The sequence below is a fragment of the Hippopotamus amphibius genome, chromosome 9 (assembly GCF_030028045.1).
Source record: "Hippopotamus amphibius kiboko isolate mHipAmp2 chromosome 9, mHipAmp2.hap2, whole genome shotgun sequence".
NCBI classification, from domain to species: Eukaryota; Metazoa; Chordata; class Mammalia; order Artiodactyla; family Hippopotamidae; genus Hippopotamus; species Hippopotamus amphibius.
Genome location: NC_080194.1, coordinates 110662661 through 110686525, shown reverse-complemented (window position 1 = coordinate 110686525; position 23865 = coordinate 110662661). Strand labels below are relative to the sequence as shown.

The following is a 23865-nucleotide window of genomic DNA, read 5'->3' as shown; positions in this document are numbered from 1 at the left end:
ATAAATAAGTGCATACTGTTTTATGCCACTAAGTTTTGGGGTAGTTGTTACGCAGCAATAGCTATCTGATACACAGATGATGTTGCCTGACAATCCTTCTCACAGCTAGTTGTGAGTCCATACTAGTTTGGTGGCTTGGCCTCTCCTGCCTGCCCATGTTGTTTAAAACCCTGTAATCCAACTTTTGAACAAATACATTCGCCTGTCTTTCACACTCTTTGGGGGCAGGGACCGTGTCTAATTTAGTTCATTCTTTGTTAGGAGACCATCACAGACATGTTTGGGAATGAGCACATTATAAATATGACAAACATCATCATTTACAAAATGCAGCCACAGCTCTTCCTCTAAATTCCACACACAGGCTTTGAAGAGTCCTCTATGTGCCCGGCCCAGGGACAGGCACTGGGAATACAAGGATGGGGCTGTGCTCCCAACTGAGATGATTCCAGTGCAGGCTGGTGAGAGGCAAGTATGAGCTTCATGTCCGTTCTCACGATCCTACGAGGTGGCTGGAGCAGGAGTGATAATTGCCAATACACAACGGATGCCTAATGTATTATGAAACCATATAACCAGCCAGCATGTATTGGAGACATCCTCTGCCCCATTTCTAAGCATGGTACAGTGAATAAATAATGTAACTTCTACAATAACCTGTGAGATACATGCTATTACCCTTTCCATTTCAAAGAAGAGGAAACTGGCATGAAGACATCTGGTCACCTGGCCGGGTCCTGGCATTTATCCTTGGGTCCCCAGAGACTCGAGGGTTGGCAGCCCTGGCCCAGCAGCTGAGCAGCAGAGGGACCTTCTCTCAGAGGACGTTCCTGAGAGCCCGGGCACTTCTGGTCAGAAATGAAGCAGAAAAGTAGCTCTGCCCCGGGACACAAGTCCTCTTCTCCAGGGGATAAGATGCTCCCCAGGGGCTCTCTCTTCTGGGGAAAGCTGCTCAGAAACCCTCTGTTCTGATCCCCAAAGGGAGCCTGCCTGATCTCCTCGGAAACAAGTGACAGGGAGTTTATTAAATGCCCTTGAGAGAGAGATGCGGTTAACATGTGTTTTAAACCCAAATTAGTTCCAAATCAGAGTAATTGTTAGAGGCAAAATGGTAAAAAAATCAGAAGCCCTCCCCCATCCCTCCTTCAACAATGTCTCTCTGAATATATTTAAATTCACCAAATGCAAAGTGATGAATGACAGCAAGCTGCCTTTATGTTCAGGGGAAAGATATACACAGCTGCTTATTGAAATTATGAATCAATCTATTATCCAGCAGACACATGAGCAGTGCTAAGAACATTAATTAACTGAGCGTATCTGTGACCCAGATGTTTAAAGAGCGAAGCTAAATGCCACTGGGAGTTAGAAATGCTCCTTTCTGAGGTCTTTTAGGACATGAAAGCAATGAGACCCAGACTTCCGGGACCTGCAAGGGCCACACATCCAAGCCCCCTTCCAGGCACACGTCAGGTGGGCAAGGCAGGTAAGGACGGCCCTGTGGGACTTCCATTCTGGGGGGACGCTGGTGTCTCACACCAGGAGCCCGGACAAGGAGGCCACGTGCACGGGCTCCGCTGGCCTGGCCAAGGGGCCAAGGTCAGGAGAAAGGTGGTGAGTGCTGAGATCTGACATCCACCAGGTTCCCCACTTTGCCCCATTCCTGGATTGGGAGCCCGTGGAGTCCACCCCCACCCCAGTGCTCCTTCGGTAAAGACCTCCGCTCCCCGTCCCCTTCACGTCCAAATGGCTTTCCTGCCTCCAGGGCTTTGCTCCAGCTGTTTCCCTGGCGGGAGATGCTAGTTATTGGCCTTCTTCTAGAACTTTCTGGCTTCAACTCTCCTAAACCTCAATGCAATTCTCTCCATTCTACCATGTCTCTTACACTTTCAGCCCCCCCGTCACCTCTCCTTGTGTCCTTGGAACAATGTGAATCCATGTTCCCTGTTGCCTCCCTTCAAGGCAGGGATGAGTCCCATCTCCTCTGGACCATTCTGTGTATCCATTCTCCAGGGGATGGATGTTTGGATTGTTTCTACTTTGGGGCTATCATTAATTCTGCCGCTATGAATAGTCACGCATAAGTTTTTGTGTGAACATCGACTCTCTTGGTTATACAATTGACCCTTGAACAACACAGGTTTGAACTATGCAGGTCTACTTACATGTGAATTTTTTTCAAGAAATATGTACTACATGATTCTCCATTGGTTCAATCTGCAGATTTGCAACCACAGATAAGAAGGGCCAACTTCTTGTGTATTTCCTCCTAATACCCCAGCTAAGACTCTTCTGGGAACTGAACTGCTGCAGTAGGCTGGTAACTGGTCCTCCTCCTTCCAGCCCTTCCCAGTTTCCATCTGTCCTTCCCAATCCTGCACGTTCAAATCCTATCATTCCCTGCTTCAACCTTCAATGGCTCCCACCGCTCACAGGTTTATGAATAAACTTGGAACCACGATCTTCTACTATAGGTCCCCAATTCACCTTTTCAGTCTTAACCCTTGGTTTCTTGGCTTAGTCTGACAGATGACTTGTACCTTCTCAAAAATGGCCAAAAGTCTTTCCTGGATAAAATATAGCCCCCACCCTACACCAACCCCATCTACCCTGGGTCCACAAAGCCACCTCACCACGTGATCTATTCCAACTCACATACTTCTGTGTTCTATTAAGGTGTCTTTCCTTGTTACAGATTTTTGTCATTGTTATTTCAGTACTGCGGCATCTTACCCATTGTTACATAGCATAAGGACCGAGAAAAGTATCTCGCAAAAAGCAAATGCTCTATAAATGTCTTTTGAATTGAATGGGATTATTCTAGATTTGGCTGCTGAGTCTGTGAGGAGAAATAAATGTCATTATCCACAACCCTAATGCATTAGGAAAAAAACCTCTGAGCTCAAATACAATTAATTCTCATTTAGGAGAAAAGGGAATTTTCTATTTGAAATGATCTAAGAGGCCCGTAAAACTATTAACCCACATTTAACAGCCTTGAGGGAAAACTAAAATATGCAGGTTATAGCCAAATAAACAAAAACCAGCCAAATAATTGTGGAATGACTCTGGGACACAGCAAAATCTATCAGATTGTCAATAAAAACATGCCTTGCAATTGCTTTCATATTAAGGGTCTTTCTCATCACTTTAAAATCAGGCCTAGTCAGAGCAGAAAACCACTGGTGAATGAAAAATGCAGTTTATCCAGCTTCTACCCAGGAGACAGAAAGATGGGTTCCATTGACTCAAAACTGCTTTGGGGTGAATTTATTTGTTTGTTGCATGGCTGAAGCCATGAGAGTGGTTTCTGGTGACTAGGTACACATGTGTACATTTTAAAAAACAAATAGACTTTCTCCATCACGGTCTAGCGCATGCCAGAACTCAAACTGAATACAGAAAAAAGAACATTTCCAACTGTATCTCAAAATGGATGGATGGTGGCTGCTTAGGAACTGGGGTGGAGAAAAGGGAGCAGGAGGAATCTTTCCTGGTAGCGGGGGAGGGGGGCTCTGGGAATAGAAACTGAAGGGAAACTTTTGGTATTGTGATTGAGCGGGGAGTTCCACAGGTGTGTACCCCTGCCAGAACTCCTCAAACTGTACACTATAAGCAGATGCAATTTATTGTATCAACCTCATACTTCAATAAAGTTGATTTAAAAATCTATCTGGGAGCTTAGAAGGCATGCTATAGAAACAGATATGTTTCCTGCAGAGACAGCCAGCTCCTGGGGGGTGGGGTGGTTCCTAGGGCCTCTATCCTTAACCTTCTCCCATGCACCATTATGACCCAGTATGCTGGATTCAAGCATGATGTTTCCAGGAAATGCACCTGCTACGTGGAATGAATGGGAGACATATTTGTGCTATGAAACCTTAGGTTGATTTTCCCACAGACGGGTCCAAGAGTGGATGGATTGGGGCAGTGCCCCTGGGGGTGGGGAGATGGCAGGGTCTGGACCACACAGCTTTGTGGAGAGCTAGCTGGGGGCTCTGGGAGAGGGGTCCTGAGGGTGGGGAGCACCAGGATGAGGGTGGGAAGAGACTAGTGGGGCAGGGGATGGTGCAATAAGACAGACTCTATTTTTCAGTAAACAGATGTGTATCTTTCTTGTCTCTGTCTGTGAAACAGGAAGGTAGGATTATATCATGGTAGGGTATGGAAATGCTGGCAAGCACTTTTTTTTCCTTTTTAGCTGATCTTAGTTAAATCTGTCTCACCTGCTCATTCTGCCGATTGAAACGGCAGCTTGGCTTTGTGCTGTGTCATCAGCAGAGACAGTATATTATACGGTTAAAGACTTGGACTCTGGAGCCTGCTTAAAAAAATCCAAGCTTGGCCACTAAACGATTTTATGACCCTGGGCCAGTTACTTTAGCCTTCTAGAAGTCTGTCCCCTCATCTTGAGAACGGGGATAATTTTAGGATTTACGTCACGAGGTAGTTATGGAATCAAACACATTAGTGAGAAGAGGATGCAGTGTATGGTAAACCTGTGTGTTTGTCACCCTTATTTTCCCAGACCTCACACCCCAGTGGAGAAATGAGGCCTTGTTTCCGCTTCACTACAGATTCCTTTTCCTCCCTCTTGGCTCCCATGGGCTCATGGGGCCAGCCTTTCCAGCCCTAGCGTCACTCAGTCACCGCAGGCTTCTGGCTCTCTCCTGATCCGTTTGTCCAGGGGAGGCTTCCCCAGAGGCTTCGGCAGTGCTGCTGGGCAGCCCAGGACCCCCAGCTCATGAAGCTCCCTTGGGCTGGGTGTTTGGGTTTCTTGGGTTGGATGCATGACCCAAGGAAGGCTGGCTCCCTTCCCCAACTGCTCTGCTCCTGTCCTTTCCCTCCCCTCCCCCACTTCCAGTCCCTGGTTTGGTCCAGATTCTACATGCCTGGAATAGGCCAGATTCCTGGAAACACTGGGCCTTGAATTGGACTCTTGGTAACTCAGCATCCCCAAAGCCAGCGTGTGTTCTACGGATGCTCCCCCTGGGGCCTTAGCGCCCATGGCCTCCCATCTTGGGCTCTGCCTCTCCTTCATGCCTCTGAAGTGGGAGAAGAAGAGCTCGGCCTGCTGTCTGCTCCTGGCATGTTCCCTGATAAATCCAGGCAAACCATGGGCTAGAAGCCAGCCTAGATCACCCTGGACCACCCGAGAATTCAGAGCCTTAACAGAGGAGTTAGATGGGGGCCTGATGACGAGGTTCATGAGTGAGAGCGGGTGTGAAGATGCTCTGATATGGAATCAGCCCCCGAGATTCAGGTCCAGGTTTCCATCATCACGGAACATCCATCATACTCCAGGCCTTGTTCTGGGGATGTTCATTCATTCATTGGCAGGGTCTTATGTAACCCATGACAATGACCCCACAAAAGTCCGAGCACTTCCCCTTTTTCCCTTTCCAATGAAGACACTATATTTTTTCTCTTGATTCTAGAAGCCAGACCTCCCGCTGGCATGGTGGTTCCTCTCGTGCTGCCTGTCTCCACCCTCCCAGCTGAGCCCACCAGTGTATCCTGGTGCTTGTCTCGCCTGAAGCTACCCTGGGCTCACCCCAGGGCCGCCACACAGGCCTGGCCAAAGCATCTGGTCCCTTCTCCCTGCCCCAGGAGTTAATAGGCCATTCGTGCGTCCTTCATTTAACATTTAACACTTGTAGATTGCTCACCATGTACCTCTTCATCCAGAGAGAACACGTCCCTGGAATTCCCTGGGAGAATGCCCTTGCCTGGAATTCGGAGCCTTCAACATTGTAAGCGATGCTAGCGGAACTAGAACCTGTAGGTCTCGGAGGGTAAAGCTGGGCTGGTGGGTCAGTTGATTTCCATGTCTCTGCTGTGGACTCATAAATTCCTCTTTGGAAAAAAAAAAAAAACCTACATTTCTGCTCCAATATCCCAGGGGAAATAGTTTGGTACAGTTTTACTCAAATTCAGATGAAAGAACATCTACTTTCTGAGCTCTAACCCTCACTGTTCTCTAGATTTTTCCATTAATGATTTAGAAACAGAATTAGTTCCTTTCTGTTTAGTCTTTTATTCCCTTTATTCTGCCTTTAAATGTGCTCTCATGTGTCACCTCACCTGTCTTCTCACCTTCCCTCAAAGTCAACCTTCCAGAAAGTTCTATCCATCATGTCTCCAACTCCTCACCTCCCTTTCTCCCCTGCACTCAATCCAGTCTGGCTTCCTCTTACCCACGGTTTTTGTGCTACTTCATCGGACACACAGTGCAGTCTGCCTACTGGCCCTCTGGTCAGCAGCGTTTGGCTCTACCGTTCCCTGGTTGGTGTGACACTCACCTTTCTGGTGTCCCGTGCTCTAGCTCCATCACCCACTAAACGTGGAGCCACACTGGGGTCTGTGCTAGGACCCCTGTCCTGCTGTCCCCTGAGACACACCTGGAGCCTCATCGGCCTCTTGCAGCTCTGCCCTTAGCACAGAGTTGAATGTTCAGCTGCCTGGGGAGGACATCACTGTTGGGATACTCAAAGTCCGCCCCCCACCCCCAAACTCACCCGGCCCCAGAGAGAACTCAGCATCCCGGGACCCCAATCTCAGCAAACAGCACCACACTCTACTCGTCCAGCCAAAGACCTGAGTGTCACTGAAACGCAGCAGGACCCTGTGGTCCTTGCCCCCACCCCCACATGTCCTCAGCCTGCCTTTCGTCTGTGGGAAAACTTTAGCCAAAGGATAAGTTTAGTCAGACAAGTGAGAAAATGTAGACACAAAGGGAAACAGTCAAAGGAGCCTAAATAATAAGTTAGTCATTAAGCCTAGTCAAGGACCTTTAGTTCTCTGAACCATGTCCTATGAGCTGTCTTATAGATACTGAAACCCCCACCACATGGAAGAAGTTAACTACACGATAACCAGACTGTAGTCATGAAACAAGCTGCCACAATTCCAAGAACTGGCCTCAAAGAAATGGAGACAAACCAACCCTGGAACTGAAGATTAACTGTACCTGAAACAATCAAGATGACGCTGATCAGACCACCGATGACCAATTTCAAGATGACTGTCAGAGCTGACTGTGCTGTTTCTGCACGTAGTCCCCTCCCTCTGTCTATAAAAGCTCTTGCCCCCTGATTGTCAGTGGGGGGAGTTGGCCTTTAGACAGGCATCCGCCCTCCCCGCCGGTTGCTGGCATCTAAGATAAAGCAAACTTTCCTTTCCACCAACCTGGCCTCTTTATCGGCTTGTGAGCGGCAAGCAGCCGGACCCCCCCTTCGGTGACATCACCTTCACCTCCTTATCCCTGCCCTGGACCTCTCAACCATCAACTCCATCCAACTTGACCTCCTGAACAGTTTTTTAAAACCTTTAAAGTCGAAACAGTTTTAGTCTTACAAAAAACTTGCATAAATAGTACAGAGAGGTCTTGTATGTCTCATACCTAGCTTATCCTAGAGTTAACTTCTTCCATCATAAAGATACAATTAGCCAAGCCAGGGAATTAACATTGGTTCAACCCTGTTAACCAATCTACAGACTTCAAGGGAATTTCACCAGTTTTCCAACTACGTTCGTTTTCTCTTCAGGATCCAATCCTGGACCCTCGTCGTATTTCATGGTCATGTCTCTTGGTCTCCTTTGACTTGGGACAGCTCCTCAGTCTCTCGTTTTGTTTTTTAAATTTCTTTTAAAGACATTATTTATTTACTTAATTTATTTATTTTTGGCTGCATTGGGTCTTTGTTGCTGTGCTGGCTTTCTCTAGTTGCTGTGAGTGGGGGCTACTCTTTGTTGTGGTGCGCAGGCTTCAGTAGTTGTGGCTCATGGGCTCTAGAGCACAGGCTCAGTAGTTGTGGCGCACAGGGTTAGTTGCTCTGTGGCATGTGGGATCTTCCCAGACCAGGAATTGAACCCATGTCCCCTGCACTGGCAGGCGGATTCTTAACCACTGTGCCACCAGGGAAGTCCTCATTTTTTCTTTTTTGTTATTTCTTTGTAAAAACACTGGTTTTAATCTTATTTATTTCTATCTTTTGAAGACTTAGGGGGATCTCATATATACAAAACCTAGTTAACCATAATCCTTGGTTCACAGACACAATCCTTGGTCCACTTTCATCTTTGATTTAGGTATAACTATCTTTTCATTGATTTATTTTTACATTTACTTTTGTAATGACTTTGACACTTTTGAAGAGTACTGGGCAGTTATTTTGTAGAATGTCCCTCAACGTGGGTTTGTCTGATGTCTTCTCATGATTAAGATTAATGTTATAGTTATATACATTTTTTAGCAAGGAAACCAGAGGAGATGTTCTGTCCTTCCCTGGGCATCAGATCAGGGGTTTGTGGTGTCTTATTACTGGTGGCATTAACCTTGATCTCTTGGTTAAGGTGGTGTCTTCTGGGCTTCTCAACTCTAACGTTACTTACTATTTTTCCTTTACAGAAGGAGATACTTTGAAACTATGCAAATATCTTCTTTTTTCTAAAAATTTTTATACAACACACCTTTAGTTTATTTATACACAATGAAATATATAATATACATGATACAAACATTATACAATATATGTTCTACATAGTATTTATAGAACACTTACACTAACTTTATTGAGTATGCAGGACTGGTTGATTTGTGTCCAGATAAGGAATAACAATCTTTTTTTAAATTGAGTTATTGCTGTCATGATTACCATGGTGATTTTCATTTCCCACATTCTGCCTACATTTATTATGTGGACTCAACTGAAAGGAAGAGCTGTCCCTCTCCCACCATTTATTTATTTATATCAGTATAGACTCGTGGGCTTTTTAAAAGTTATTCTATGGACGGCAATCCAATAGTATCGTTATTTATTTTGTTGTACAAATAGTTCCAGCTTTGGCCATTAGGAACTCCTTCGGGGTGGCTCCTGTGTTCTTTTGACAAGCCACCACCTTCTTTCAAGAATTTCCTTTTATGCTGACACCACAAGATTTTCCTGCTGGAAACATCCAAAATCTGGGTACTAGATGTCTTTGTTGCTACTAGGGTTTCATTGCTTCTAGACCCTGGCAGAGCTGGGAAACAGATGTATGTATACTAACCTGTGCACACATTTATTTTTATTTCTATATTTTTTACAAATCTATTTCTACATTTGTATATATATGTAAATATATGTTTTATATACAAATACATGTGCACATGGAACAGATCAGATCAATTCACCCTGATCTTGCACATCCCAATCCATCATCCCAGGATTCAGTCTAACCATCCCTCTCTCCTTGTGGGTAGCCTCTCTCCAACAGCGAGACCTGGGTCTCCTCACCCTTACTTTATCTACTTACTTGTTCGATCCTAGTCTATATACACACAGTAGTTTCAGAATTGGTAGCCCAGACCCCTGTGGAAAACAAGCTTACTTCCTAGAATACAGTAACTGTAATGGTTCCTTTTTCTTTAACCTTAGAGTATCGGGTCAAAATTGTCCAAATAGGGGCTTCCCTGGTGGCACAGTGGTTAAGAATCTGCCTGCCAATGCAGGGGACGTGGGTTTGAGCCCTGGTCCAGGAATATCCCACACGCCATGGAGCAACGAAGCCCGTGCGCCAAAACTACTGAGCCCACAGGCCACAACTCCTGAAGTCTGTGCGCCTAGAGCCCGTGCTCTGCAACAAGGGAAGCCACCGCAATGAGCAGCCCGTGCATCACAACGAAGAGTAGCCCCCACTCACCACAACTAGAGAACACCCGCGTGCACAGCAAGGAAGACACAACGCAGCAAATAAATGAATAAATGAATAAATAAATAAATAAATAAATATTGTCCAAACAGTTCCAAAGTTACTTAGATTAGTAGCATTATTCATTTATAATATCGTTAGGTTCACTTTTTACTGCTGGCATTCCATTTTGGGTCCTATTCGCCACGTTCTAGTTGAATTTATTATTCTTTTTTGGCCATTTGAAACATCATCACAGTTCTAGGAGTCAGACTTGTGTATAAAGGGATACTGAGAGAGAAGTGTCCCTTCATTCCTTCTGTCCTGCTCCCATTCCCACATCCTTTCCATCCCATTCTCACCCACCCCCTGTAGGTCACCAATCTGATTAGTTTCTGGTTAGTCCTTCCTGCATGATTTTTTGCACAGATGAGCAGATACAGGGATTTATTTTCATATTGGCATTTGTCTTCAATGAGGCTTAGCATATACCACATGTAGTCTTTTCTACTTTGCCTTTTTCACTTAACAATACGTTAAAATCACTCTGCATCAGTTCACAGTGATCGCCCTTGTTATTTTTCATAGCTGCATACTACTCCATGATGTGGACGTGCCTCAGCTTATTCACTGACTAGCCCATGACTAGGCACGAAAGCAGTTTCCAACATTTTGCAACTGCAAACAATACTGCAGTGTACATTTGGATTTTCATGTTGCTGAAGATGTACCTCCAGAGTAGTTGTCTGGAAGTTAGGGTGCTAGGATAAAAAGTAAGTATAAGCTTCGTTAGGTGCTACCAAACTCCCCTCCAGAAAGGTGGCACCAGTTTGCATTTCTACCAGCAATCTATGAGACTGGTTATTTCTTCAGAACCTTCACAACAGAATATGCTGTCACAGTAAAAATTTTTTGCAAATATGAGGGATGAGAAATAGAATTTCAGCGCTACTTAAATGTGAATTTCCCAATTATGCATGAGTTTAGTAGAAAAGTGGTTTTCCACTCTGGTTCCTCACAGACTTTTCTCTTGCAAAAAGGGAGTTTTTGTAACACTACTGAGGTTTGTGGGAGCAGGGAGCTATATGGTGTGATGTGGAACTCCTGTTGGACATAAAAGAGCATAGAAAGGCAATACTTCTTAGCATCGCCAGGGAAGAATTCGTTTGTTGCAGGATGTGAACTGTCATCCCCTGGTTTTCAGTCTTGCTGAGATGCAGGGACCAAAGATCTTTACTAGTCACACATGACCTTGGCTAGCTCCTGGCTCAGCCTGGCAGTGTCTGAGGAGTGCTAGGGTGACCTTTGGCAGTCCATATGTCCACCAAGTTGAAATCTCCTTTCCTGTTCACCGCCAAACCAACTATTTCAGTGGGGAATACTAAGACTGAGCAGATGAGAACTCACACCCTGTACAAAAAGCCTTCTTACAAGGCATCTTGTGATTCACCTTCAATATATGGCTGATTGACATTTAAATCTCCATGGAGGGCCCTGCAGGAATTTCACAGACATGAATACAGTCTTTAGGGAGCAGAATCAAACGGTCAAGATGACGGATCGGAGTCCCTTGAAAGCAGGGCCCATCACCTGACACTCAGCCCCTGAAGCTGTGGAGGAAGCCACGAGGAGTCCGTGCACGGCACTCCCACCAGGGGGCTGGCGATGGCATGACCATGTCACAGAGCAACCTGAAGAGGGCCTTTATTCACACCTTCTAGAACCAACCTCTGTGTGTTCATGGCACCCTCGCTGGTCCTGCGTGGGTGGAATTCCAGCAAGGTGCTTCGTACTCAGCACTTTGGACAACCCTAGCTCCGCAGCCAGGCACATGGTACAATGGGGACAGTCTAGAACCTTCTGCCACCCACACTCGGTCTTTCCTTGGCCTCGTCCGATGGAAACCCAGCCTCCAGATGCCCCACCATCCTGTACCAACGGACTAAACCCCACTGGCCCTAAACTCTTTCGTGAGAAGTAACGCCATATCAGTAAACAAAGGATGTCGCAGTCGCCAGTGACTGCAGCCACCCCGACGGTGAGCCCTGAGGGAACGCAGGAAGGAAAGAGAGAATGCCTGCCACCTAGCAGTCATCAAACTTCAGCCACCCCAGACGGTGCAGCCTCAGGATGAGAAAACACTGGATCCCGGCCCCAGAAGGCAGAGGTGCATATCAAAGGGATGATTTCAGTGAGCTCAGACTCTTGCATCTTCCCATATACAGAAAAGCGCTAAATTCCTTAACTTGAGATGTCTAGTTTTCTTTTATTAACAGTAACCTTTTTTCCCCCTTACTACGTGGTGTTGTTGCAGAAACTCCTATACATCCTGGCTCCCCTCCTTCCTCTTTGGAACAGTTTTCTCAGCATTCATCTGAGAGGCTGTCCCCTGAGCCTGAAATCCTAAGAATGTCCGCCAAATAAAACATAACTCTCAACTTTTAGCTTGTGCATTTTTTTTGCCAGCGACATTAGGATCCACCCTTAATTCCGATCGCCCATGTTCTCAGACCCTCTTCATTTCAAACAAGCAACGTCTTTGAAAATAATCACTCAACAGACACCACCGCTCCAAAGAGAAATCGGAATTCTGAACTCAACGGTCAGGGGCAAGGCTGTTCAAATAAAAAACAGTTTGTATTTGCTCTGCTGCATCTCGTGGTGCTAAGACCACAAAGACCTTTTTACCTGGTGGTTTCACCTTGCCCCTTGTCCTTCAGAAGCAGTGATGTTGTTTCCTTATTAATTCGGTGATATGAAAACCACCTAAGAAATCAACCTATTTCTTTGAAGAAAAAAAAAAAAAAAAGGTTGAAGGCAAGCCTCAGAAATGATAACGGTTGTTTGAGGGTGGTAGGATTATAGATGATTCAAATGTGTCTTTTTCAAATTCACCGTAATGCTTTTGCACCTTTAGGAAACAAGAAAAAGATTACCAGTGGCTCGCTTTGAATTCAATAGCTCTGGGCAACGTAGGAAGGCTCAGTTTCTAATGTGGCCACCATTGCAGTGTTTGGTCTGAGTTCCTTATTCCAAGCCCAACAGTAACACAAAACCTGCCTGTGTTACTTTTTGTGTCTGGAGGAAAATTAACTCAGCTTCTAAGAAGATGGGAATTCCCTGGCAGTCTAGTGGTTAGGACTTGGAGTTTTCACTGCTGTGTCCTGGGTTCAATCCCTGGTTGGGGAACTAAGATCCTGCAAGCCTCGCAACCCCAGTGGAGTGGGGAAAAACAAACACACACCCAACAACTTCTAAGGAGATGTAAAACTTCTAACTAAGACTCTCCACTGGAAAACAACTTACGATTGTAACTCACATTTTCTAGAAAGAATAGCTCATCAACCCATTCTGGCGAGAACGAAAAAGTACAGGAATTCCTCCTTAACCTGGAGTCCCCCTTAAACAAGATCAATACATGTGCCTGTAGTTCTGTATGACATTTAGGACATCAAGCATCCCTGTTCCCTGTATGTGGTCTGTGAGAGCTACTTTTCAGGGATAATTAGAAAGCGGGAACCAGGGACTGGAAATAGAACACCAAAGCAAAGCAGATGGCAGAGAAAGAGGCTTGGGTCCCCCGCCAAGCCTTGGGAAAGTCTCAGAGAGCAGACAGCAAGTAACCCCTCTCTCCTTGGAAGTCTGCGAAGAGGGTGGGCATGAAGGATGCCCATGCGGGCTGGATGGAGGCACAGCCTGGGATACAGGAGCTAACAGGCCCGAAATAATAAAACCGAAAATGTTTTGAATATTTGGGGAGAAGATGAGTCAGAGAAACAAAACAAGAGAATTTGCAGCGAAGCATAATGGATTTATAAGTGTCGCACCGGAAGGCAGGGGAGGGTTTTTTAAAATATCGCATAAGAGATGGAAAGTGGAAATGCTGCAGCACGGAACCTCCGCGGTGTCCCGCTTCAGCACCGCTATGCTCTCTCCTGCTTTTCGTTGTCTCTTTTTTGTGTGTGGAGGTTTCCCAAACATAAAAAATACCTGCCCTGGCTCCTCCAACCCTGTTTTCCCACGAGGTCTAAGGTTCCCCTGCTTTGACCTCATGGTGGTTTCCAGGAATCCAGGGATTACAGAGTTTGCTTCTTATCGAATGCGGGAGGCTGGCTCCCAGAATCATGGGCCTGTCTGCTGGGTCACAGCCATCTTACCCTGGGTGCTAACTCCATTGTGCCCGCCACAGATCCATCCCCTGAGCCCCACCACTTACATGACTTTATCTGGAAGCCAAGGCTGCTGGATGTCATTAACTTCTGTGTTTTCTGCGTGCCTCCCACACGCTAAGCCCTGTCACTCCGTGGGGCACTAGCGCCTTATTGGCAAAATGCATCATCGTGACAAGGTGTTTGGATGATGGATCGCTTAAACGATGAAGCCATCAAAGAATAAGTCCAAGATCAGATTACATTTAATTATGGGATAAAAGGATTCTCATCTGTCATTCTGCTGATGAATTAACTGAGGGAGGGAATGTGAGCTTCTCAGAAAAGAGGGGAGAGGGAGACTAAACCTACGGACTGAAGGACAAACAGGGGACACCTGTGATACTCTCCCTGGAACCCACTGGACCAGAAAGTTTCTTGGAACAGAGGCTGACACCTCTCAATTTCTCTCCAAGGTGTACACCTTGTCATAAGAACATCCTTTATAGCTTGTAGCTCTTTCAAAGAGTGCTCCGTGGCGTCCCTAGGGCCACTGCACTCGGAACCCACGCTCTGTCCATGGCGTGGCTCCTGGGAGCCGTGGTCCTCAGCTCAGGAGGGAGGAGCCTGCGTGGGAATCAGGGAGGCTGTGTGTGGGTGGCTCCACAAACACTCCCAGTGAAGTTGGTCCTCAACTTGGATGTGTATAAAAGCACTTGGGGGAAGAGGGAGGGGCTGACTAGGAAGGGGTTCAGGGGAATATTTGGGGGGAGCAGAACCACTTTTGATTGTGGTGGGGGTTACGTGACCGTATGTGTTTGTCAGAACTTGCAAAATTACACTTAAAAAGAGTGAATTAACCTTAAACGTGAAAAAAAAATTATGTAAAAACTGAAATAGTATTATAAGTTAAAAAAAAATATTAGGCTGGGATACCAGGCATAACCTAGGCCTGTCCTGGGCAAACATATAGGATCACTACCTATAAGTCTAACACACAGCCTTGCCCATAATGGATGCTCAGTAAATTGTGTTGACTGAGAAAAGAAAGCATCTGGAGATGCCTGTTAACATGCAGATTCCCAGGCCCCACCTTCAGGAGGTCTAGGGTTGGACTCAGGGATCAGCTTTTGTCATGAGTTCCTGGTGGCTCGCAGTCCCATGGACCACACCTGAGATGCTGCGTGGGGAGCCTGGCTCTCAATACTCTGTCCCTATTGGCTGCTCTGGACCACGTGCCTCAGCCAACTGCACTGATGTCCCCCAAACATGCCGTATGGTCCCCACTCCCCGCCTCTGCACCTTTGCTCTTATATGACACCTGCCTGGCGTTGCCTCTACGCTTGCTTCAAGTCTCTCTTCCATGCCTTGCTGGGAGATAGAGGGCATTTGGGGGTTCAAGGATGTGACCCCACCCCACCCCCTGCCCTGCAATGAATGTACCAGACGGCGTAGCCCAATATCCAAGACCAGGAGTCACAGGATGGTTTGAAAAGTGGCCTGGCGTTACCTGAACCTCAATTTTTAAAGACAGCTGGGCAGGCGGGTGGTCACTACCTACCTGACAGGTACAGGATTAAATGGTACCCAATCAGAAATGGGTTTATCATCAGCATTTTATTTCCTGTTTCAATCCAGCCATGGCGCTAGCCTGAGTGCTGTCCCGTGAAGCTGCATCACTGGGACCTCAGGCAGCAGCTTGGCTGCAGGGACTTGACAGCAGCCTCAGAGCTACTGGAGGGGAATTAAAGAATGATGCCCCGGGCCCAGCACTGCCCACCCTGTTCTCTCTTCTCGACTTCTGCCCTCAAGGGAAATCAGAATGGGGAAGGTTGATGAGATGACCAGGTGGGCTGGGGGAGAGAGAGCAGGAAAGGGCTGGCAGAGGAGGACAATCCCACACTGATATCCTTGCAGGGAGACCTTGGCTGCTCCAGTGAAGGGACCCACCTGGACCTGGGCCCAGGACCGCAAAAGCCGGGAGGGAGTGGGGATGCCCTGGACCTCCTTAGACAAGACCTCCTGCTCTAAATGGGTTCAAGCTGACACCAAAGGCTGCCGCTGTGCCCTTGACATCTATTTTTTTATGTTTGTGATATAAAATTTATTTTAAAATAATTTTAAGATAAAAAGACAGCCAGTTTAAAGAAAAAAAATTTTAAATAAAACACTGGCTCAGAAAAGAAACGGATGTTTGATGCTAATTGGTAACCAGGCAAGAGCAAGGCTGGTCACTAGCTCATGATTGAGCAGGCTCTCTGAGTGGCTGGGAACCATTTCCATCTTGTTGACAAACACATGTTGCAAGACAGGAAATTATCCTCCTCAGTGCCTATTTTATCTCTGTTTAATTGCTGTTTGATAATAAATTACAACACAGAGTCCATTAATTAAGCTAACAATGTCTGTGGAACACCAATTCCTTCTTCTGGGAGTTGCCTTGTTACAGGAGCTTTGATTCAGTTTGTTTGCCCACAGCACTTTATGAAGTGGTTTAAAAAGATGCCAAGGCACGTGACTGGTGGGGAAACACTCCTAGACTAGGGGGAGTGGGTTTGGGCAGGAGGGGGAGGAAACCTTGATGCGTTTGAGAAGGGGCAGCCTGGCAGCTGGAGAGCAGCACCAAGGACGCACTCTAATTCGGAACATGTGGCGGAACAGGGGAAAAGAAAACAAAAAAAGCAAAACCATCTGATTTGCTTTCAAAAATCAGCTGATGGAAAACAACCATGGCCCCCACTTACAGGAATTCATCCCAGAGTTGGGGGAAGCAAGGACCAGCCTATGCGGTTTGCCGTTTCATCATCAACTAAATGGCAGCAGCATCCATTTGGAAAAGTTCTTTCATGCAGGTGGAATGGGTGGAAGATGAATTCTAGATATTTTGCAACAAAGGTGACTGTACTGGGCTGTGAAGACCACCTGCTCCCAGCAGGGGAGGAGAACTTGGTGCCCGGCTCCCGTCTGGGCAAGGAGTGGGCTGGTAGTCATTTCAGTCGTGTTGTCTGGGAGGTGGCTACCTGGGCATTCCAGCTGGATGGGTTTAGCAGGTGACCAGGTGGGACCTTGAGGGAGGGGATGCAGGAGGAGTAACGGCTCTGGACAGAAGAGAGAGGAAGGTCAAGTTCTCAGGGAGCTACCGCAGACTGTTTGGAGCTCTGGGCATCACGAGGGTGTTAGAGGGGGTTCTGAGCAGTCAGGGTCCATGGGCAGGGCAGGGGCCCCTGGGAGGAGGTGAGAGGAAGTGCCCACAGGGCTACAGAAGGCAGATGCAGCCGCCTGGTCCTCAGGTTTAGCCAAAAACTTTCTGACTGGCTTAGAAAACCTTCCGCTGAAACACACAAGTAAAAAGACACTGCTTAGAGCCACAGGAGGAAGCCCTCAGATCTCTGGGAGACATTTATTAGACCGTCTTTACTCCCTTTCTCTTTCACAGAAGTTGGCTTCACAGGTCAGCTTTTGGTTATGCAAATACCTACATGTGATGGTGTCTGTTACATCACAGTTAATAAGTACACAGTTCAAATGTGACCTCATCAGAAGATTGGACAAGGAAGCCTGGGAGTTCAGTGTTCTGAAAGCTACCCCTGGCATTTCCCACAATGATGGTCATGTACGGCACGGTGGCCCAGAAGTAGGCATCCCCAAGGCTCAGTGTCCACGTTCCAGCTGTCCTCCTGGCCCAGTACCACCATGTCCTCATCTCTTCCCCAACCATCCCACCCAGGACTAGTGGGGGTGGATCACAGGCTTGTCATCTGGCCTTTCCCGAGATGCAGCCCCTTGAATGTCTGACTTGACCATCCCCTGCAGGCCACAACTCCCCACCTCCATTTCCCCAGCCACCAAGACTTTTAGGGTACTTTACTCTTCCAGACCCTGGGAGGGAAAAACTGGAGAGTCAGTAGGCGCTGAAGGTCAGGATGTCTCTACAGTATCCATCCCTCTCTGAACTCCTCTAGGACTGGCTGTGCCTGATCTTAACATAGCCTTACACCCTCCCCCCCCCCCCCCCCACTGCAGGTGAACCTTCAATGGTTCCTCAGTGCCCTCAGGGTCAAGTCTCAAACTCTGCAGGCCAGCATCATTGCATCACTGGGAACTTGTTAGAAATGCAATATCTCAGCCCACCCCACCCCCACGCCGACTCTGAAACTCTGGGGTTGGGGCCCAGGAGCCTGTGCTGTCATAAGCCTTCCAGGTGATTCTGCTGCACACTGAAGTGTGAAGCCCAGCGGCTTGGAACATGTCTTATCAGGCCTTTGGAAAGCCATCTCTCCATCTCTCTTCTACCTCATCTCTCAGCACTTCCTTCCCTCTTGCATCCTAGGCCCCGGCCAAACTGGACCACCTGTGCCTCCCAGCACCCAGCACCCCAGGCTATCTTGCTCTTTCCACATTTTCTACACTGTAGGTTTCCTGGTCTTTCCCTCTCAAGTGTAAACCACTTAACAGCAGAGGCTATATCTTATCAACTGTCACAACCGTGACCAGCGTCTGCAGTAGGCACTCAAGACTCACGTGTCGAGTGAAGGAGGAAATGAATGGATGAAAACACTCACTGGATTCTTTAGTCCGTCTTGCCTTTGATGCTAAAGCTCTGCCTCTCCATGGAAGGAAGCAGATCTAGGCTTCCTGGTCATTCTGCTCCCTGTGGGCACTTTTAGCCACTCGTAGGCCGTGGTAGGGCTCGGGAAATTCTCTTGAATTAAATGGACTGGATTTGAATTTAAAATGCTTGGGTGGTGCTGGAGAGCCTGGGTTCTGGTCTGCTTTGCTCACAGGCACTTGCTCCCCTGTGCCTTGGTTTCCCCGTGCTGCCTGCGTGCCTCCTAGAGTGACTGCAAGGAGCAAAGGACTCAAGACTCAGCCTGGCATTGCTCGTCCACTTTCAGAGGACCCGTCACACACTGAAGGGGGCGGATGGTCTGGATTATGAGAACTCCCTGCGGTGATAGGAGAGGAAATACAGCTCTTCTCTTTCCGGATGCTGCCTTAACAGGAAAGCAGAAGTGCTCTGTCTGAGCAGAGAAAACCCCTGAGCCATGAATGCACTTCCGAGTATGTGTGTATGACCAATGAACGTGAACTTGTGTGTGTTCCTAAAACATGAGAGAGATGCAGGGAGCTTACGGGCCATTCTAGGCACTGCCTTCCTTTTCCATATGGAACAAGCAGAGAATGTGAGTCTGGCTTAGAACCAACCATCCCGTCTCCTCTGGAATTGAATATGTTTTCCCAGTTTGTAGCTTGCCTTTTATTACTGTTGGTTGACATAAAATTGTTTTAAACTTTTACGCATGTTACGTCTAATTACATTTTTGGATCTATTTTCTCCCAAATCTAGAGGATTTCTGCTGAGCTCTGGGTGCACACACCCATACATGCACACAGGCACACACACACCGTGGGCCAGCACAGAGCTGTGGAAGGAAATTCACTTACCAGGCTCTGTTTTCACTTTGTTGGTTGATTGTTTTGCTCTTTTTGGCTATCTCTGCCCTCTCCTGGGAGACCAGAGGACACATGGGTTCTTTAAAATGTTACTGCAAGCACATTTCCCCTTCCCAACCAGTGCTTGGCATCTGTACCAGTGCCTACAGACCAGGCCATACTTACCACCAAACTGATGGTGGCCTTTCAGAACAGACACGTCAATCAGGGTCTCATGAGGGAAGCTGCAAGCTCTTTTTTTGAAGTCGTAAACAGGCATATTTGGTTATAATTAAACATATGTACATGTGGCATCTATTTGCCTATTAGCAAATGACACAAATTATACGCAGGTTCCTTTCAGTAGGAAACGCGCCCATTGATTCTCTCAGTAATTGTGCTGATGCAACCAACCGTGACTCCCTTCCCTAGTCCCTACAGAGCAAACACCAGAAAGCCCCTCACCTGCTCAGCACAGGTAACGACCACCGAAGTGGAGGACAGAGTTCCCACAAGTCCTACAAATCCCCTGTAGGTCCTGTGAACTTATTCCCTTCCTGGTCAGAGACGGGCTCCTACCTGGGGTCCCCAGCCATGGCACGGGTACAGTATTGCTGTGTGGTTCTCCAGCGGCCCCTGGTCCAAGCAGACGTCTTTTGCTTTGTTGTTGCGAAGCTGCAGGAATAGGCAAAACGTGACCCGTCAGAGCTCATCTGGTGGAGCTACGGCTTCCCATGCACCGTTTCACCGTGGCTTGGTTCTGACTTCTTGATGCAAAGGCCACAAGATCCGCCCCCCACCCCCCAGGCCCTCGAGTGAGGACGGAAGCTTCGGTCTGTGAGGTGATCACTTTAGCGAGAGAGACAGAGTCCTCCAATGGGGGGTGCGGGCACTGGCCCTCTGCCTGTGACCCCCACGCATACACATAGCTCCCCCATCCCCAGCACAAAAGAGGATCTCAGAGAACCTGTGGACATAGGAATGTTGATTAGACATTGGTTATCCGAAGTAGACCTCGGTACCAACACTGGTTTCATAACCCTGGGGACCATGGGTCAGATTCTTAGGTCGTTACTGGCATAGAGGCATGAAAAACAGTTATCAAAAAAGCAAAAAAAAAAAAAAAAATTCTTGCCCTCAGGAAAAGCTCAAGCAACATTCTCTGATATATTCAAAATATATTACTGAACACATATGCTGGGCCAGGTACCATTCTACGTGTTTGGAATGCATCTGTGGAGGAACAGACAAAAGTTCCCAAGACAATATCCCTGAATCTAGGCATGTCTCTGTGGAAGTAAGTAAGAACTTACCTAATTTAGATCTCCAGGCTCCCTGGGATTCTATATTGGGATCCATCCCACTCACCACCCTGCAGTCTCAGCCAGTGGGAAAATGGCAACACTGTTGGTCTACCCTACATATCTGAGTCCCTTCCAGATTATATTCTCCATGGAAACCAAACTAACCAGGGATAAATCAAGAAGAGAGGCATTTGCCCCCAAGTTGTATCTGGGTTCAGACAACTGAGCAGACTTTTAATAACTTTTTAAAAAAGATTGAAAAAAATAACACCATCTCATTGAGATATTTTGGAAAATAAGGAGAAAGAATGATGGCTCACAGTCCTCTCGCACAATCAATTTTTTCCCAATTTTGAACAATTTAATTTTGTTCTGTTTCAGCTGTAATGATTTCCTTAAGAATAGACTCCTAGAACTGGAACTATGGTGTCAAAGGGTATGGAGACCCTAATGTTCTTAAAACATGCTGCCCAACTACTTTCTGGAGGATTTGGACTAATTGATATTCCTATCCACAAGGTACGGAATCCTTGTGTAATCCACAGGTACTTCACCAGTCCTGAGTTTCACCATTTAAAAGTATTGTGTTGATCAAAGTGTACAAAATTCCAATTATAAGATGAGTAAGTTCTGGGCACCTACGTATAGCATGGTGATTATAGCTGATAATGTTATATTATAAACTTGACAGTTGCTAAGTGAGTAGATCTCAAATGTCCTCACCACAAAAAAGAAATGGTAATTATGTGACATGTTAGCCAATGCTATGGTTGTAATCATTTTGCAATATATGAGTGTATCAAATCAACATTGTACAGCTTAAACTTATATAATCTTATATGTCAATTATATCCCAATAAAGCTGGACAGAGAGAAAGAAAAAGAACATCAGCTTGGGGGAAAAATCATCAATGGGGAAGCATTCTTTTTGGGGGGGAATCTGATTATCACCTCTTTTCTCTTGGAAGCCAATTCCTTATATTAAATCTTGTGTTTGAAATACCTAGTATGGATCCATCCTTCCTTCCTCCCTTCCTTCCTTCCTTCCTTCCTTCCTTCCTTCCTTCCTTCCTTCCTTCCTTCCTTCCTTCCTTCCTTCCTTCCTTCCTTCCTTTCTCTCTCTCTTTCTGCATTCTTTTTAAACCCAAGGTTCCAAAAGTCCATAAAGAGGGGTGTAGAGAGAAGTGACGAATCAGACCTATTGAACAACATTCCCAAAGATGGTCCAAAGCATGCTATCTTTAAAGAATTGCAAAGCTAGCTTAGGAGACCAGCACTGTGACTTTAGCTCTTTTACGGATGCTTTAAGGAAATGCTTGTTGCCAATGCTTTCAATGGTACAAAGATTAATTATATGGAAAAATCCAGACAACTTCTGAGTCAAAAAATAATTCAGAAGAGTTAGATTTTTGAAAGTGATAAAATTTTAGAAACACCTTTACCAATGTACTTTGCTTATACATAAGAGCAATATGGAAAAATGTCTACTGAAGTCTAACAAGCTTTTAAAATGGATATAAAATAAAAATTAGAAGCGATAAAAATTAATAAAATATTATTGTTTCGAGAACTGACAAAATGTATTGTTTTTATACATTTATACTGAACAGTAAATTGGAATGTTCCATGTTTAGCAATTATTTCCCTTTTTGAGAATTATCTGTGTATTTCCCCACTGGGGTCTCCAGTGGTTTCATTATAGATTTGTAAGAGCTCTGTACATATTAAGAATATTAACGTTTTTATGGCATATGATGTGTTCCATATGAGGATTTCAGAATCCCAGGCTTTTAAATTCTGCTTCTAATGTTTCTGCAAGCACATCTATCATTCAGTAATTTAATAATTACTTATTGTTGAGGCCCTGGTACTGTGCTAAGTGGAATGAGCACAAATATTAAAAGAAAAAAAAAAAGAGTCTCTGCTCTGAAGCACGGTCTGGAGAGAGACACAGACACAGGAAGAGCTGGTACAATGACTGAATTATGCCAGGGCCGCGAGGAGCCTGCCCTGACCCCATCTGAGGGCTTCAGAGACTAAGGGGAGGTGACTCCTGAGCTAAATGTTAAGGAGGATGAAGTGGAACAGATGGTAACCATGTTCTCTGGTTCACCCAGGGGACGCTACATGGAGTTTTGCTTTATATTATTACGCTGCACGTAAGGGTTTACGCATATCATATGTGTGTCGTATTTCATATAAATAACGCTCACCACAAAAGTGAACTCGGGAGCAAAGGCTTTTCAGTACGAGCCTAGCACTGAATTTTGAGCAGAAAGTTGGTGGCTAATGTATCTGTACACACTAAAGTGGTTTTTCATTGGAAAGGCAATATCTTACAGATGTACGAGTCAGGACATGAAATATTTGCGTATCTTTCTTTTAAAAGTTTTTTCTTTTTATTGAAGTATAGTTAATTTAGTGTTGTGTTAGTTTCTGGTGTACAGCAAAGTGATTCAGTTACATATATATGTATATACATATGTGTATACATAAACACATATATACCTTTTATATATATTCTTACATATATTCTTTTTTATATACTTTTCCTTTATAGTTTTTTATAAGATACTGAATATAGTTCTCTGCGCTATACAGTAGGACCTTGTTTATTCTGCATGTAGTAGTTAGTATGTTCTAATCCCAAACTCCTACTTTATCCCTCCCTGCAAATTTCTTTAAAAAGTAAAGACATTTCATCTAATAGAGAGGAATAAAAATTTACAACTCAAGGAAGAATGACTTTTTATCTAAGTGGGTATGAGCCCCCAAATTGCTTATAGGGTGAGGCAGAAACACCAGGGCTGACACCTGGTCAGAGGTGTCTGTCTCCCTTTGCCTCCGTGCTGGCGTCTGGTGTGACGAAAAGAACTAGAAGCAGTGGGCGTTAAAATACAACTGTCTGAAAAATGGTAAATTCTGTCACCAAATTGCATTTGACTAAAAAGTTATTTTTCAAGAAGGTATAAAGTGCACATGAAGTATAATAATGTTTGGGTCTAACATCCCACATACTAGTCACAAAGACTGAAAATTAACATCAACTGATGAAGTTGGTAAAAGTTCTTGTATTACGTACCACTTGATCCTTCGTTTTGGAGGCTCAGAGATTAATTTTTTTTTAAATTAGAGGTTACCAAAATGTAATTAAGAATAGGACATATACAGTTCACATGATGAGAAAGCTTTTTGAAAGCCCCCAAACAAGTAGCTAAAGACTCAGGAAAGAGCAACGAGCATTGAAACCAGAAATATTCACTGGCCTGGGGAAAAGCTCTCAAACAGAATTGTATATGAAAAACAAA

General features: G+C 45.7%; 1 protein-coding gene across 2 annotated transcripts in view; it reads right to left on the bottom strand.

Annotated features, from left to right (window-relative positions):
• The window catches only part of GALNT17 (polypeptide N-acetylgalactosaminyltransferase 17), a 426893-nt gene that overhangs the window by 2848 nt on the left and 400180 nt on the right, over positions 1–23865 (bottom strand). For both annotated transcript variants that reach the window (XM_057696027.1, XM_057696029.1), the window contains exon 9: positions 19833–19928. In XM_057696027.1, coding sequence (XP_057552010.1) covers positions 19833–19928 — 96 coding nt within the window. The remainder of the gene's footprint in view (positions 1–19832; positions 19929–23865) is intronic.